Genomic DNA, 16503 nt, shown 5'->3' with positions numbered 1-16503 from the left:
CATGGATTGTTCCTGAATGAGACTCATGTCCTTGCGCTTGGGCTCGCCCCTCAGAAGTGGCTGTCCAGATCGTGAAACTTTCCCCTTGTAGGCATGAATGTCCTAGAACTCATTATTTAGCCCAGGCCGGCCTCGAATTCACAGAGATGCCACCTGCCTACCTCTGTCTCCCAAGTGCCACTACACCTGGTTTTTGAGGCCCAGGTGATTTGAGATGACACTTCTAGCAAGAGAAAGAGTACCTTGGTTTCACAAAGGAAGGATAAAGTTCCCGGGCCATATCCCATCCTCTCTGGCCAAAAAAACTCAGACTCTGCCAAGTAAGCTGTACTTCCTCATCATACGGAACTGCCAGATAGATGCTTGGTATTTTCTTAGGTGCACCACTGCCTTCGCTAAGTGGACATGAGGGATACAGCTCGGGACGTGGCTCTCCGAAAAAAGGGGCTTTCAGGACTAGGTGTAGGGACAAAGAGAAAGTTCCTGCTGGGACCCTGAGTATAAGAAGCTGAACTCAAAAGATTTGAGGCATTAGATTCATCACATTTGTCGTTTTAAAAAAGAATATTAAGGGGGCTGAAGAGATGGCTCAGCGGTTAAGAGCACTGACTGCTCTTCTGGAGGTCCTGAGTTCAAATCCCAACAACCACATGGTGGCTCACAACCATTTGTCACGAGATCTAATTCCCTCTTCTGGTGTCTGAAGACAGCTACAGTGTACTTACATACAATAAATAAATCTTTTAAAAAAATATATTAGAGCCAGGCAGTGGTGGTGCACACCTTTAATCCCAGCACTTGGGAGGCAGAGGCAGGCCGATTTCTGAGTTCGAGACCAGCCTGGTCAACTGAGTGAGTTCCAGGACAGCCAGGGCTACACAGAGAAACCCTATCTTGAGAAAGAAAAAAAATATTAGGATGCTACTCCAATTACATGTAAGGTTAAAAAAAAAAAAAATCCCACACGCATAACCCTCCCAAGCATGCCCCACCCACAAGTCAAAAGGAGGCCTCGAGGACACACTGCTCCTCCTGCTGTTGCCTGTAGAAGCATAAGTTAGTCTAACACATCCAAATGATGTGGCAGCCCCGATTCCCTGCGACAGTTTGAATGTGAGTCGTGCCCACATGTTTGCTGGTCAGGGTGGAACCTCCACTAGCTGGATAGGGGTGAATTTTGAGATTAGGATTAGCTTAGTTTCTAGTTCTCTCTGCTTCCCAGTCAGCTACCCGGTGAGTAAGCAGCTGTCACACACTGCTGCCGCCTTGGAGCCACCTGCCGCCATGATAGACGGTATCCCCTCCAACCCCAAGGCAAAATTAACTTCTGTGTGTCGGGTATTGATCCCATCAGCAAGAAAACAAACTTGTAAAGTAGTACCATGAACTGAGGCCATCCCTGGGATGAGCCTGACCATGAGCTTCAGAGCTAGTTTGGTTTTGTTTTAAAGATTTTTATGAGTACACTATGGCCGAAAAAAAAAAAAAAGATCTATTTATTTATTTAATGTGAGTACATTGTAGCTGTACAGAAGGTTGTGAGCCTTCACGTGGTTGTTGGGAATTGAATTTTTAGGACCTCTGCTTGCTCCAGTCAACCCCACTGGTCAACTCTGCACTGCTGGCCAAAAGACTTATTATAAGTACACTGTAGCTGTTTTCTGACACACCAGGAGAGGGTGTCAGATCCCATTACAGATGGTTGTGTGCCACCCTGTGGTTGCTGGGATTTGAACTCAGGACCTCTGGAAGAGCAGTCAGTGCTCTTAACCGCTGAGCCATCTCTCCAGTCCCAGCCCCAGAGCTAGTTTTAAGGAGAAAAGTGGAAAACAGGTTCAGAGCTGGGAGCTAGAGAACTCTCAGATTGCTGTGAGCAGGGCTAAGAGGACGACTCTGGGGGGAATTTGGAAGACCAGAACACCAAGAAATGCAGGTAGCCTAGACTGCTCAGGGTGCTTTATCCCAGAGGTGAACATCGAACATATCAGAAACTTGGTGGTAACCATTTCACGTCACATCCTGTGGCAGGGCAACGCAGTGCAGTTTCCTCCATCTTGGATCCTTGCTGAGGCCATGTTCGGCTTAACTAGAATCTGATCTCTCTGATTGGGAAGCCCCATAAACAGTTATTCAACTCTATTCTAGGAACTTGAGGTCAAGATGCCCCAGCTTAGCTTCTATTAAAGCTTGTGCAGAACTCCCTCCAGCTAACTGCCTTTAAACTGCTCACTTGCACAGAACTTCTCCTTGCAAACTGCTGAGTTATCAGAATGTGGGGTTTTTTGTTTTGTTTTTTGTTTTTTTGTTTTGTCTTTAAAAACACCTTACTCTATACTCTAAAGCAGTGGTTCTCAATCTTCCTAATGCTTTAACCTTTAACACAGTTCCTCATGTTATGGTAACTCCCAACCGTAAGATTATATTTGCTATTACTTCATAACTGTAATTTTGCTACAGATTTGACCCCTACAAACCATTGCTCTTTAGTTTTGAGTCCCAAATACCTAAGTGTGGTCCCAGCTGGCTGGAATAAATACTTCCAATTGGCTATAGACTGTATCTGAGTGGTCTTCTCTGGTGGATTCCCCATAACAATTCCGTTTTCCCTGCATCCTAAAAACTGGAGTGAGGCCATATTTCAAAAATAATGAGCTAAGGAAGCTGTTTGGCAGAGGGAATTTCAAGGCAGCCTACCTAACATCCAGGCTGTGGCATGATTCTTGTTCACCGCATTTATCCAGATTACAGTGAAAACAGGTAGAAAGTAGCCCAGAGAAATGTGGGAAGTGTCCTTTGGTGAACAGAGATCAGACAGAGTTGAGGGCAGGGCAGACTGGGAACAAGCTGTAGTGGTTAAAGGAATTTAGTGTCAGCAAGAGCTGTCTGAGACACTGCACTGGGATACTAGGTACAGTGCCTAATGAAATGAGAACCCCAAGGTATAAAATGCAAGAGATCCTTCAGGGTTCCCTGCTTAAAAACAAAAAAACCAAGAGCACACAGGGAGGTTTTCCCAGCCTCAAGAGCACACAGAGATGGCTGCAACTGTGCCCTAAGGGTGACAGGCTTCCTCTGGAACTGACAGCCAAACTTGATGGTGGCTCCACATTTGTGAGCTTTTTTGTTTTTTGTTTGTTTTTGTTTGTTTGTTTGGAAACAGGGTTTCTCTGTATAGCCCTGGCTGTCCTGGAACTCACTTTGTAGACCAGGCTGACCCCGAACTCAGAAATCTGCCTGCCTCTGCCTCCCAAATGCTGGGATTAAAGGCGTGAGCCACCACTGCCCAGCTGCATTTGTGAGATGTAAGAGGGGAGAAAGGCCAATGAAACAAGGCAATGAATGGGGGGTATCAAGATTCCTGTACAGAGGCCCTGAGAAGCCACACTGTGGAGTTGAGAAGGGAGAGGTTATCTGTTAAGGAATCCTCAGATGTTAGAGATACCAGCAGGGTGGGATGCTCACTGAGGAATGTTCCAGACCCCAAGTACTGACCCAACAGAGACCACAGCACCTCAGGAGGCAGAACTGTGGGGTAGGACTGACTACCCACAGCTAACAGAGCCCAAATGATCCCAAGAACCTCTGACGTAGCAGCAGGCTTTGGTTTGTGCCTTGCTGGCTTTCATTAATCTTGCTTCAACCTAATCTTCCTTTGCTATGCCCCAATCCCTCCCTTTTGAGACAAGCATGTTTACTCTGTGCTGTTGTATGTCAGAGTAACTTGTTTATTTTACAGGGGCTCACCATTCAAAACCTATCTTGAGTCTCAGAGCAGACTTTGAACTTTAGAGTGAGCTCTCAGAGACAGACTAAATGTGTTTTGTACTATGCAACACACGATCTTAAAAGGCAAGTTGGTTCTACAATGATGTACTTGGGTGTCAGGCCGATAAGAAACTTAAGTCAATTAAATGCCTGGAGTGTTAATAAAGTTCACCTTTGAGTATCCCCTAAGGGCCTTTTCCTGACAGGATTAACTGCTTCCTGATTCCCAAACCCCTCAACAAGCAGCCTAATGCTCCAGTTACCTTTGTCTCCCATGTCCTGATGGAGCACCCTCAAACCATAAGCCAACATAAACTCCTGCTCCTCTAGGCTGCTTGCCACATATTCTGTGACAGCACTGAGAAAGTAACTAATACTTCTGAGAGACCTAGAAAATGGCTAGAGCTCTGTCCTCTATTTTAATGCACACATTCCTGCTGGATGAATTAGGTGCTTGGAGCTTGTGCTCGACTGATAGACTAACATGGCTCAGGCAATGACAACCCTGGGTTTTATCTAACCTAAGTACTGAAACCCCTCACAGCCAAATTAGCATCAATTCATGTCAAAGCAGATTAGTAAGTAGGTCATGAACTGACTGATACTTCACACTACACCCTGCCTCTAAAGCCCACCTTATCTTCACACACCTAGGGGAGGAGAGCCAAGTGGTATGTGCAAAGTCAGGACCAGCAGGCAGGCAGCTGGACCAGTGTGGGGCACATGGTACAGAGCAAGCTAAGCAACTGCCTTGTCTGTCCATCTAAGTGGCCTCACTGGACAGACTGTCAACAGTGGGCTGTGACATATGACCCGTCTCCAAATACAGTGTTTAACATAGGCCAAGAGACAGAATACCAAACTATATTTACTGTTTACAGTAGTAAAGGACAACAGATAATGTACAAACCGGTGAGTAAACACAACAGAGCCAACAGACATCCCACCCAGGCCCACGCAGCAAACAGGAACATTTTCCTCAAGACTTTAAGCAAGCGAGAGATGTAGGTCAGTGTCAGGTGACTATAAAAGGCAGAGATGGCCATCAAGCAGCAATGGACCCTCACAGAAGGATGGCAGGCAGGAACTATGGACATTGAACTGACCCCACAATGCGGAACCCAAGCTACCCACTGATGCGTCACTTTAATACACACTTGGAAAGCTGCACAGCACAGTCCGTGAGAATGAGGTCACCTTTCCTGGGCTTGCTTTTACAACCACACTTGAAAGCAGGTCTCTTACACAACATGGCTGAAAACGTGATACTTAACCAATACCTTCTTATACAGAAACCATAATTATGTATCGAAAACAAGTACTAGAAGAAATCTGAGGCCACATTCAATTCCCAAATGAGACAGGACAATTACTTTCTTCTACATTATAAAAAGGGGAGAGAGTGGGTTTCACTGTACCACCCTTACCCATGTACCCAGTACCAGTACCGAGCAGGAAGTGGGCACGTGCAGGAGCGCCTGGCCACAGGAGGAAGACCCCTCACTGTCTTAAGAAGCACTGGTCTTCCCCTTTAACTTACCATATGTTTGACAAAGCTCAAATTTACAGTATCTCACATTTTTTAATATTCTATGCCTACAACGAACAGGTGGAATTCTGCCTCTCTGCCCCTCCCCACATCCCACAGGCATGCCCATTGGGGAATATGACCACAAGCTCTCTCTACCTGATCAGGACAAGTCACACTGGAGGAAACCACAGTTCTAGGGATTGGACTCAGGCCATAGGGTGAGAATCTACATCCAGACCCAAGTTTGGGGAAAAAAATGTTAGGGATGGGAGGGAACAAAAATGAAAACAAAAACAAACCCCAAAGCCTCACACCTCATTTCCCCCAAACCAAACCCTCCTAGTGGCCATGTTATGTAATGCTCTCGCCCCGCAGTGTGGTCTATGTGTAGTTCACTCCAAGCGCGTCGGAAAAGGAGAATCCTTCGGTGACTCTGGCTTCTGCTGACTCTTGTGTGATTGGGTGTGGCTGCATGGTCACTGCTCAATAGCACAGGTCAGGACAACGGTTGGGTGTGGGGACGCTCCCTCGGGAGGCTGATCCTCCTGTCTGCTGCTGGAATACATCAATGGTGTCCTCATCCTCCATCTCCAGCTAGTCAAGTTGACAAGGAGGGCCCGGAGAGGAGACAGGAAATGTTAGAAGTGAGTTCACACTGATACCACACTCCCAAACAGCTTCCCCTACACTAGACACAGCCCAGTCACCTTGGCTGGAGTGCAGCATGCGAGAAAAAGGGTTACTGTAGAGTCACAGTAACTATTTATCCACCCGACTTCTGACAAGATTCACAGAAGAATAGTCAGAGCTAAGAACTGAGAGAGAAATGGGGTCATTACAAACAGACTCATCAGGCACACAATACACTTTGTGCACTTACGTCTACTTTATATATTGCAATGTCAGCACTTTAAGATACTTAAATACATTTTTAATGGGGGGGGGGGAACGACACCCAGTAAATCAACTTGCCAGCTCCAGAATTTTTAGATAAACACTTTACATTCACAAAAAATAAAAAATAAAGCTGGGCGTGGTGGCACACGCCTTTAATCCCAGCACTCGGGAGGCAGAGGCAGGCGGATTTCTGAGTTTGAGGCCAGCCTGGTCTACAAAGTGAGTTCCAGGACAGCCAAGGCTACACAGAGAAACTCTGTCTCAAAAAAAACAAAAACAATTTTAAAAATTTAAAAAAATAAAAATTCTACTATTCATCAATATTTGTTTTTATGTGTTTGTGTATGTAGTTATGTGAGCTTATATGCCCCAAATGCATGGAGGATTCTTGGATCCCCCAACTCTGGAGTTATAGACAGTATTGAAGTGCCATGTGGGTGCTGGGAATCGAACCCAGGTCCTTTGGAAGAACAGCCAATGCTCTCTACCCCTAAGCTATCTCTTCAACCCCACAAGAAAAAAGAAATTTGAAACAGGATTTATTTCTCTGTGTAGTTATGGCTACCCTAGAACTCACTCTTGTAGCCCAGGCTAGCCTCAAACTCAGAGATCAGTCTACCTATGAGTCCTGAATCCTAGAATCAAAGGTGTGTACCACGACCACCCAGCCCAAAAGAAATTTTTTTGTTTTGTTTTGTTTTGTTTTGTTTTGTTTTTCGAGACAGGGTTTCTCTGTGTAGTCCTGGCTATCCTGGAACTCACTCTGTAGACCAGGCTGGCCTTGAACTCAGAAATCCGCCTGCCTTGGCCTCCCAAGTGCTGGGATTAAAGGCGTGTGCCAACGATGCCCGGCATAAGAACGATGCCCGGCATAAGAAAATTTTTTTAGTTAATTAATTTTTATGTGCACATATGTCTGTGCATCACATGTGTGACTAATGCCTAGGGGCCACAAGAGGGCATCAGATCTCCTGGACTACAGTTAAAGACAACTGTAAGCTGTCATGTAGGTATCATTGAACCCAGGTCCCTTGCAAGAACAAGTGCATTTAACCACTGAGCCATCTATCCACCCCTCACACAATTTTAATTTTTAATTAAAAATTTTAAAAGTAAGACAAATAACTCCAATGAAGAACAAACGGTTGGCACTAAGCCCTCAGGAGCACAGGAGCTGTGCATTCTACAACAGGCTGCACAGTGGATTCCTGGGCAATCGTCCTGAGGGGATGGGTCCTACACTCGGACTCCATCTCTAAACAGCAAAGATATGGCTGACTACCACAGATCTGAAAAGCTCAATCTCGAAGTACCAAACTCTGAAGTCTAATAATCAAAATCATTGCGGAGGGACTAGAGAAATGGCTCAGCATAACTGCACGAGTCAGCAGCACTAACTGTTCATCTAGAGGTTCAAATCCAGGCACCCACATGGCAGCTCACAATTGTCTGTAACTCCAAGATCTGATGAGACCCTCACATATACACACAGGCAGAACACCAATGCCCATAAAAATAAATTTAAGCCGGGCGTGGTGGCGCACGCCTTTAATCCCAGCACTTGGGAGGCAGAGGCAGGTGGATTTCTGAGTTCGAGGCCAGCCTGGTCTACAGAGTGAGTTCCAGGACAGCCAGAGCTACACAGAGAAACCCTGTCTCGAAAAACCAAAAAAAAAAAAAAAAAAAAAAAAACAACATTGCGGAAACAAGCCATTTCTCAAATAACAGTGGTCCAAACGGACACTGTTTAGATACTAGAAATGGCACAGACCCTGGAGACAGACACTTCATACCTGGGCTGGAGTGTCTGTTTCATTGATTGGTTGTCCATCAAACCGGAATCGAATCTGCCTCATTGACAAGCCCTGGGGAAAAGGAAGCAAAAGTATTAGAGGTTCCCAGATACACAGTGTAACCTGGAGATATAGATTCAGAGCCAGCAACAATATGAGCATTCTGCACATGCACACATGACCCAGCTGAGCAGAAAGCCCTGGTGGTCCACAATCTATACTATGCTGCCCCAAACTAACCCTTCAGAAATCTCCAGAACATTCCAACACCAGGCCTGTCCTAGTTCTGCCTCTCACTTCCTCCCAAAAGGAAAGCTGAGCCAAGTTCCTTCTGTACTTTGTACCATTTCCTCCTCTGGAAAGTTCCCAGAGAGAAGGCAGGTCAGGTGACCACGAGGGCCAAAACCAGGAAGGCTGTGAGGACAGCAGGAAGGAAAGGCATTTTCCACCCTGAAAGGAGGGCAGTGGGCCTCAGCCTGTCAGAGGAGGCAGGTCAACAACCCCTGGCAGAATCACCCTCTACCTTGGCAGCTCTGCTGTCCCAGAAACAGGACAGATGATAAACTGTGGCTGCTTACTGAAGGAAAGGCACGGCCTCCAGCCAGGAACGCAGAGATGGTTGTCTCTGCTGGCTGGAGTCTGAAGCCACAAGCCTCAAGACACTGCAATCTCATGTGTGCTGGAGCCAAAAATCTCAGGGACCCAGGGATGGTAAGATCAGGAACCCCTGGGTAAACTCTTTGAAAGTTCCCATGCTGGGGCAGAAGAACTAGCTCAGAGGTTGAGAGCACTTGGTCTTGCAGAGGACTCAGGTTCAGTTTCCCAGTCTCCATATGGCAGCTCACAATCACCTGTTAGTCCAGTTTCAGCATTTGATGTTCTCTTTTGGCCTTTGTGAAAACCAGACATGCGTATAGTGCACAGACATATATGTAAGCAAAAACACCCATGCACATAAAACAAACAAAAAAAAAGTTCACATAAATTTCCAAGGGTTAAAAGTCTCCCACAACCCTGGGAGGCCAAGAAATTTTCTCTCTCACAGGAATAAGCAAGGCTTCCTAGAGATGTGGATTCAGAGCTCTGTCAAGACAGGTACGACTAGTGGGTTCCCAGGGTAAGTAAGCTAATAAAAGCTAGCATCTCCAAAGTGCCTCAGTCTTCCAGCTGTACCCCAGATGCTGGGTGCAGTCTAGAGGCAATCTTCCTCAGGAAACAGTACTTGGGCCCCCCCAGAGCCCCTAATTCTAACATACCACCCTGTGGATGTGCAGCCTCTGCCATCTCTATCAAAACACACAGCACTTCTCTTTCCCACAGGGGTTTGCTGCTTCACTCTTAAATACAAGCAGAAACTGGGGGGGGGGGGGGGGGGGTGACGACTTAAGGAAAGACTCAAATATGTCAAATATGTGAGAAGAGAACAGAGGAAGGAGAAAGCATCATGCACGTTACAGAGATGACGTGCCTTCCCAGTGAGAGGTCACTCCACACGCTTAAGAGATGAGGGGAAATCTCTTTAATATAATAGCATGAGTCTGACTCTGGCTAATGCCCAAAGCGGAGGTGGCCTTAAACAGAAGATTTTGTTAACTTACATACACCATAGGCTTATGAATTCCACACACAATGGCATCCTTAAATCTCTTTCAGATCCCAGGCCCATGTTACACTTTGAACAATTTAAACAGAGACAGGAGACTGCAAGCCTGGCCACTTAGGCAGATGAAAAGTTTATACAGCAAATATATGGTGTATTAAATTATTAAATCACCAGAATTAAATTATTTTAAGTACACTAGTGCTGTTCTCTTTCAAATAGTTCTTACCTGGGGTAATCTTGCCCACCTAACCACACTATGCACTGCTCAATAAAAGAACTGGGGGATTTATATCAGGCCAAGACTTAACACTGGGTGTGACCCTGCTCAGTCCCCTGTACTGCCTTGTTAGATGCATGTTATGTGATAGGGGTATGGGTCTAGCAGCTGCTTGTAAGTCAGGGTTGTCTCCTTTGTTGTGAGAAGAGAGGCAACAGTCAGTCCTTGAGAATAAACACTTACATCCTGGCATCCTCAGTTTCTCTTCTCTCTAACCGGCCAGGCTGACACCCACTCATCCGTGGGGTGTTTTGGAGTCAGTGTTCCTTTAGCCGAATTCCACTTTGTATGACTCCAAGTCTCCTAGAGCAAATCTATCAGCAAACCCTCTACAACACCAGTTCTATTATTTCCAGTTTCTTCAACTTCAGGAGGCAGAAAAAAGGATGGAGATGGAGCAGATAAGACACATATATGGGGCTGGAGAGATGGCTCAGCGGTTAAGAGCACTGACTATTTGTCCAGAGGTCCTGAGTTCAGTTCCCAGTAACCACATGGTGGCTCACAGCCATCCATAATGAGGTCTAGTGCTCTCTTCAGACATGCAGGCAGGCAGATTACTATATACATAATAAAAGAATAAATCTTTGAAAGGAGGAAAACGGTCCCAGGCAAGCACACAGATTGGCTGACTGCCGGAGAACCGGGTACTCCCAGCATGAAGCAGCACAGACGGACGTCTAGCTACACAGGAGCAAGGACAGGTAGAGACAAGTCTACATATCGGGAGGGCCCAGAGAGCACCCTGCCAGAGTGAGAAGAATCTTCCTGAGCCCCTGCTGAGACCCCACATCAGAGAATCAGAATGTCACTCATGTTCCAAAATACAGGATGCTCACAGAGAATTACGGCAACTTCCCGAGTAGTGCACCTCAGCCTAGACTATTCCACACAGCCAGCTGTGCAAGACCCTGTCAGATATGGGAGATGATGCTCCAAGGCAAAAACAGGGAATTAACACAGAAAAAGACGCAAGAGAAGACAAAAGAAGCCCCCACAATGACTCTCCCAAGACTGTGTGAAGTCAGCTGTGCAGACAACCTCACCTCCAAACAATGGGTCGGGTGGGGCCAGCAGGATGCCCAAGAACGCTGAAGGAGCTGACCTAGTATGTGCCCTCCAACAGAACGAGCATCTCAGCAGGTGTGGGAGCACCAGAAGCCCACGCAAACACAAGCAGACTGATTACAGCACCGGCATGGAACGCACCTACACACGTGCCATCCGATGGTGGCATATAGCACCGGCAGCTGACTCAGCTGGGGGGGCATAAGGGGACATGGCATCATAGGAAAGATCCAATTCACCTTTCACAGGTGAGAAGTGCCTGAGGTCAAAACCCAGGAGAGAGGCCAAGGGCACCATCTGCAGGCCTCAGGCAGGGGGGTGGAGTGGGGAGGAGGACAAGGAGAAGCATCACAGGCACTACCTTTCAGAGTACTTACAACAAAACAAAGGACAGCACACAGCTGTGTGCACAAGTGCTCAGGGCAACCCTGGACCACTGTAATGAGAGATGCCACTATCCTCACACCAGATGGCAGGGCCCAGACAGGAACTGGCACCTAGGAATATGGGCAGCAAGCCAGGCAGCCACTGAGGCAGACAACAGAGGAGCAAGTGAGACTAAGGACTTCCAGGCAGGCTAGAGCATACCCACCTGCCAAAAGGTCCTTACTAAGAACGAATAGATGATGGACAGACCCAAGCATAGTGTGTACAAGAGCCATGAGTACACAGTGACACTGATAACCCAGCTGGTCACTGTTGGGGACAAGGTCAGTCAGCTTGCTATTTTGAAACGGTAATGAAGGGACAGGGTCACGTGTCTCCTCACTTTCCTAAATAACATAAAAAAATTTGAAATCGCCAGTGAGAACAGTACACACAAACACAATTGGATGGAGACAGAAAGAGGAAGAGGAATTCGAACCAGCACTGATCCCACATCTGAGCACACCACAGGGCCTCACCAGAGCCATGTGCTGGCCCTACAGGAGTGTGCACCGTTATGATGGTCTATCAGGAACAAATCCCACCAGAGACCGCTCAAGCCCAAGTTCCACCCAGCATGTAGAGGAGCCCAGGGAGAGACAACTAGAAGGACATGCAGATACCAAGACCCAGGGCAACAAGGGCAAGCCTGCAACACAAGCAGCACCCCCAACCGCCCCCCAGCTCCCCACCCCACATCCCGCCCTGGAAGAGCTCCTTCTCTGGCCAGCACACACCTGCCTCTCACAGTAGGCCTTCATCAGCTTGCTCAGTGGGGTGTGCCTCTTGATCTTGAACTGTACCACCGAGCCATCCTGCCCCGCCACTTTCAGGTTGATGTGGTCATTCTCTGTCTTCACACCCTCCTGCAAGACACAGAAAATGGGTCTCAAAAGCCAGCTCAGAATCACCAGGGTTTAAAGTGCAAGTCTTTGGGTAAGGTTGTTTTGAGTCATTAAAACCAACCTAATTCTCAAAATTCTCCCAGCAGCTCAGAGTTGCTCGTGTGACTGTCTTATTTTTACACAGAATGTATTTTTAACCTACATTTGTTAGGCACAGTGATAGAAACCACAGTGCAAAGCCAGTCCTTACAGACTACCAATTCAAAGACAAAAATCTGCTCATTAAATCTAGAGAGCCAAAGAAAATCCATCTTTGTTTTAAAATTAGTTATGAGGCTAGTAAAAACACACATTTGAGACTACACTTGGCTCTCTATGACTGGTAAGAAAAGCCAACATAAAGCCAAGAGTGGAGGACCAGAGGCCACTGGAGGACCCTGAGGGAATCCAGTGGAGTCAGTAAAGGCTGTTGTCCCTGGACTGTCTGGAGTCAGGAGGGTAAGGGCTGTGGTCCCCTGGACTGTCTGGAGTCAGGAGGGTAAGGGCTGTTGTCCCTGGACTGTCTGGAGTCAGGAGGGTAAGGGCTGTTGTCCCTGGACTGTCTGGAGTCAGGAGGGTAAGGGCTGTTGTCCCTGGACTGTCTGGAGTCAGGAGGGTAAGGGCTGTTGTCCCTGGACTGTCTGGAGTCAGGAGGGTAAGGGCTGTGGTCCCCTGGACTGTCTGGAGTCAGGAGGGTAAGGGCTGTTGTCCCTGGACTGTCTGGAGTCAGGAGAGTAAGGGCTGTGGTCCCCTGGACTGTCTGGAGTCAGGAGGGTAAGGGCTGTGGTCCCCTGGACTGTCTGGAGTCAGCAAGGTAAAGGCTGTGGTCCCCCCAGGCCCTCTGATCTCAGACTATGCTTTCTTCCGGAGCACTGTATAGCTCTAAAGAACACTGTGTGTGTTCAAGGCCCTGGGTCCTATCCGCCATACTGGAGGACAAATCCTATTACGCAGTGGCAGTTTTTATATAATCATGATACACGCAAGCTGCTGGGCAAAGGCACAGTCAGCGCTTCTTGTTGCCTGGAAACACATTTTGAACAAAAAGTTTGTTCTGGGCCAATTTGGATTGTTCAGTTCGAAAAGGAACTCCTCTTGTTGTTCGGCCCGTGGGATGCTTATTTTAGCCACAGTGGATGAAAGAATTCATGGCAACTTCTTAACCTTCATTATTATTATTTTAATGTGTATCAGTATTTTGCCTGCATGTATGTCTGTGAATCACATGTAGGCAGTGCCCAAGGAGGCCAGAGAAGGTGCCAGAGCCTCTAGGAGTGGAGTTACAGATGTTTGTCAGCAGTAACATGGGTGCTGGGACTTGAACCAGGTCCTCTTAAAGAATGGCCCATGATCCTAACTGCTGTCTTTCCAGCCTTGGGAATCATTAATTAATTAGCTAATTAATATCTTATATGTACTGGTGTTTTGCCCGCATGTATGTCAATGTGAGGGTGTCAGATCTTGGGGTTACAGACAGTTGTGAGCTGCCATGTGGGTGCTGGGAATTGAACCCTGGTCCTCTGGAGAGCAGCCAGTGCTCTTAACCGCTAAGCTGTCTCTCCAGCTCTCGAGAACCATTTATTTCTAGGAAACAGATCCCTTGCTCTACTTGCAGATCAAGCTTTTTCCCTGTCCTCACGCCAGCCTTCTTTTCCCCCACGGTTCCACAGAGCATGCTCCATGGAAGCACCCTGCTTCCCAGGGGTGTCCTCAGCAACATTTTTATTCCCGGAGAGAGAGGTAGACTAGTGTCAGGAAGCTCGGGTGCAGGGTGCAGAAAGCAACCTGCCCTGCACTGGGTCCTAACAGCTTTAGGTAGGAGCATGGCTCCTTCTAGTCTGAGAAATGGTTCGGCAGGAGAGAGGCTCCATCAAGAACCTGAAGGCACACCTTGAGGCATCATCCCTTCCCCTTCCCCTGCCCACTCACTCCCAGGACACCAGTGACACAGCAGCACTGTCCACAGAGCTTGCCCCCTTCTCCAAAGGGTGGCATCCAATATGAGAAAAAGTAAAGTCCGCTAGTGAGAAGCATGAATCACTCCAGGTCCCAAGATGCTGACTTCTAACCCGGTTCCCGAAAGGATGTGTGTGTTCAAAAACAGAGACAGAGGTGAAAGGCCTCAGGCTTGCTTCCCTCCAACGGAAGGATGCCTGGCTGGGCTCTGGCCTGGAGTTCTCTAATTAGCAAGTAAATACAGAAGAAGGAGGGCTTACTCAGCACACTGACTGCCAACACCTGACACCCGGGAGCTCCTGGGTATAGGTGGAGGCCAGCATGAGCTACACAGGGAAACATTCAGGAGACAGAAACAGGAAGATCTCTTTTGAGTTTGAAGTCAGCCTGGTCTTAAACTCCAGGACAGCTTGGACCACAAAGGAACCTTGTCTAAAAAAAAAGGGGGGGGGGCCGCTGTGGGGGTGTGGAGAGAGTAAGTAACTCACTGGTAGAGCATCTGCCTAGTGGACAACAGCCCCTGGGCTGCGTCACCAAAATATAACATATAACCCTCTGTCTCCACTAACCCGAGGCAGAAGGCATGGCCACTCCAGTACACACCAGGCATTCACTTCCTGCCTAACCGCACCAAAAGGTTACAACTCTTGTTGTAGTTACCAGCTACAAAATATAATAAAGTAAGTTGTCTACTCTTGGCACAGGGCGAACAGGTGCTCATTCAATATCCGGGATGGTGCAGGCAGGACCCAAGGCTGAGCTGAAATTAAAGGTAAGGACCTCGCAGGCAAGATATTTCTGGGCTCGGCTGCTGAGCATGGTACCATGGCATTAGTCCAGATGCTTGCCCTGCTCCTGGGGTCTCTCACCTGAGCCAACACAGTGGTCATCTCCAGGCCAGTCAAGAGCACAGAATGCCAGGCTCCAACGTTTATCTCCCGTTGGATAAAACTGCCCCCAGCAGGGCAGGTGAGTGTGGGAAAACTGTTCAATTTGAAATGGGCAACCCTGGCCTTCCCACGCACCAACTGCCGAGACCACGGCGATGGAGTGGAAGGGCATGCGGCCGGGCGAACATTGGAAGCCCGGAGCGGCCAGCCTTGCTCTTACTCCGGTGCAGCTCTCACGAGCGCCCGCTGAGCCTCACGCGCAGCACCACGCGTGCAACTGTGCGCACGGCACGCGAAAGGATGGCCGCGTCAGGGAGTGAGGCCCTTGCGAACCAAGAACCAGCACCCAAGTTCCGGGTTCTCGAGCCGTGGGCGGGGCTACACCCGGGGCGGGGCTACCCCGGAGGCGGAGCCTTGGTGTGGCGGGAGGCACAGCCGGGGGTGGGGCTAGCGCGCTGCCCGGGGCGGAGTGCAATGCTGGTGGGGGAGGGGCGCGGGTCGGTGGGGGAGGGGCGCTGAGGCTCGGGCGCGGCCCCGCGGGCCCTTTTTGCGCGCGGCCCGGCCTGCGTTCCGCGGAATCTGCTGCGGCTTGCGTACCGGGCTTACCTTGGGCTTCTCTTCCGACATGGTTGCGCAGCGACGGCGGCGGCAAGCGCAGCGGGAACCGGTGGCACTGGAGCGGGCGAGTCACGCTCTCTGCCCCGCCGCTCTCCCGCCGCAACTGTCGCGGGGCCGCGCTTTATCCCTAAATCCCGGCGCGCTGGTTGGTCGCGCGGAGTCACGTGGTCGGGCGCGTGCACGAGGCGCGCGCCCCGCGCCGCGGGTGCGCGCTGGCCAGCCGCGATTCAGGACGGTTGCGAATGCGTCACGGGGCGGGTCAGGCGCCCGGGTGCGCGCAGAGCCCCGGGGACGCGCGACTCAAGGTCCTAGGCCCAGAGACCCCGGATGTGGGTGCAAGACTGCGCGTCCACGCAGGGAGGCACGGGAGGAGTGGGGGCGCTGTGTGCTAGGTCAGGACCCAGAGGAACGTTTTGGCCCAACCAGTAGCCTCTTCACCACCCACATTTGGGGACTTTTTCTTATATGCAGGCTGCATTTGGGTAAGAGAGGGCAAAGAAACTCAGGCTAACCCTTTCAGGTGGTCCGGAAGACGAATAAGGAGGTTACCAGGCATGGTTTATGGACCACACACTCCTGGAACAGGCCTCTGGCCTTTAATTTGAATGTCACAGGAGGGCTCATGTCTAGAAAAGGCATCCTTTGAGGACACAGAGGATGGCTTCTGTTGGCCCAGAAAGCCAGCACATGCTCCCATTTCATCTTTTTTCATTTGATTTCCTGGATGGGGTGGACCAGCCTCCACAAGGGCCATTCCCAAGATGGCTCTCCAGAAGGACAAGCTCTTCCCCTTCA

The 16503-nt window shown here is 49.0% G+C and overlaps 1 protein-coding gene across 6 annotated transcripts; it reads right to left on the bottom strand.

Annotated features, from left to right (window-relative positions):
* Positions 1 to 3706: 3706 nt before the first annotated feature.
* On the bottom strand, positions 3707 to 15941 carry Sumo3 (small ubiquitin-like modifier 3). Of its 6 annotated transcripts, NR_125904.1 has the most exons (5): positions 15697 to 15941; positions 12098 to 12226; positions 7987 to 8058; positions 6004 to 6111; positions 3707 to 5890 (listed from the first exon to the last, which is right to left on the bottom strand). NR_125904.1 is itself a non-coding variant. In NM_001301673.1 (4 exons), exons 1-4 carry the CDS (start codon positions 15715 to 15717, stop codon positions 5780 to 5782), a joined length of 342 nt encoding a protein of 113 aa, NP_001288602.1. In that variant the 5' UTR covers positions 15718 to 15941; the 3' UTR covers positions 3707 to 5779. The 6 variants fall into 6 exon arrangements, 4 of the variants coding, with proteins under 4 accessions (NP_001288602.1, NP_064313.1, NP_001288601.1 ...); NM_001301673.1 differs by lacking the exon at positions 6004 to 6111 and having other exon boundaries at positions 15688 to 15941; NM_019929.4 differs by lacking the exon at positions 6004 to 6111.
* Positions 15942 to 16503: the final 562 nt, after the last annotated feature.

Source organism: Mus musculus, chromosome 10, assembly GCF_000001635.26.
Source record: "Mus musculus strain C57BL/6J chromosome 10, GRCm38.p6 C57BL/6J".
NCBI lineage: Eukaryota > Metazoa > Chordata > Mammalia > Rodentia > Muridae > Mus > Mus musculus.
Note: the sequence above shows the minus strand (reverse complement) of the source record. Positions and strands in the feature narration are given on the sequence as shown.

Bases quoted from the DNA above. Each gene is read 5' to 3' on its own strand.
- Sumo3 (NM_001301673.1), bottom strand. From the start codon at position 15,717: ATGTCGGAAGAGAAGCCCAAGGTAAGCCCG. The intron at 8,059-12,097 runs GTGTGTGCTGGC...CCTTTTCCCCAG, and splicing joins AGGCCTACTGTGAGAGGCAG to GGCTTGTCAATGAGGCAGAT. The intron at 5,891-7,986 runs GTATGAAGTGTC...CAACTTGACTAG, and splicing joins AAACAGACACTCCAGCCCAG to CTGGAGATGGAGGATGAGGA.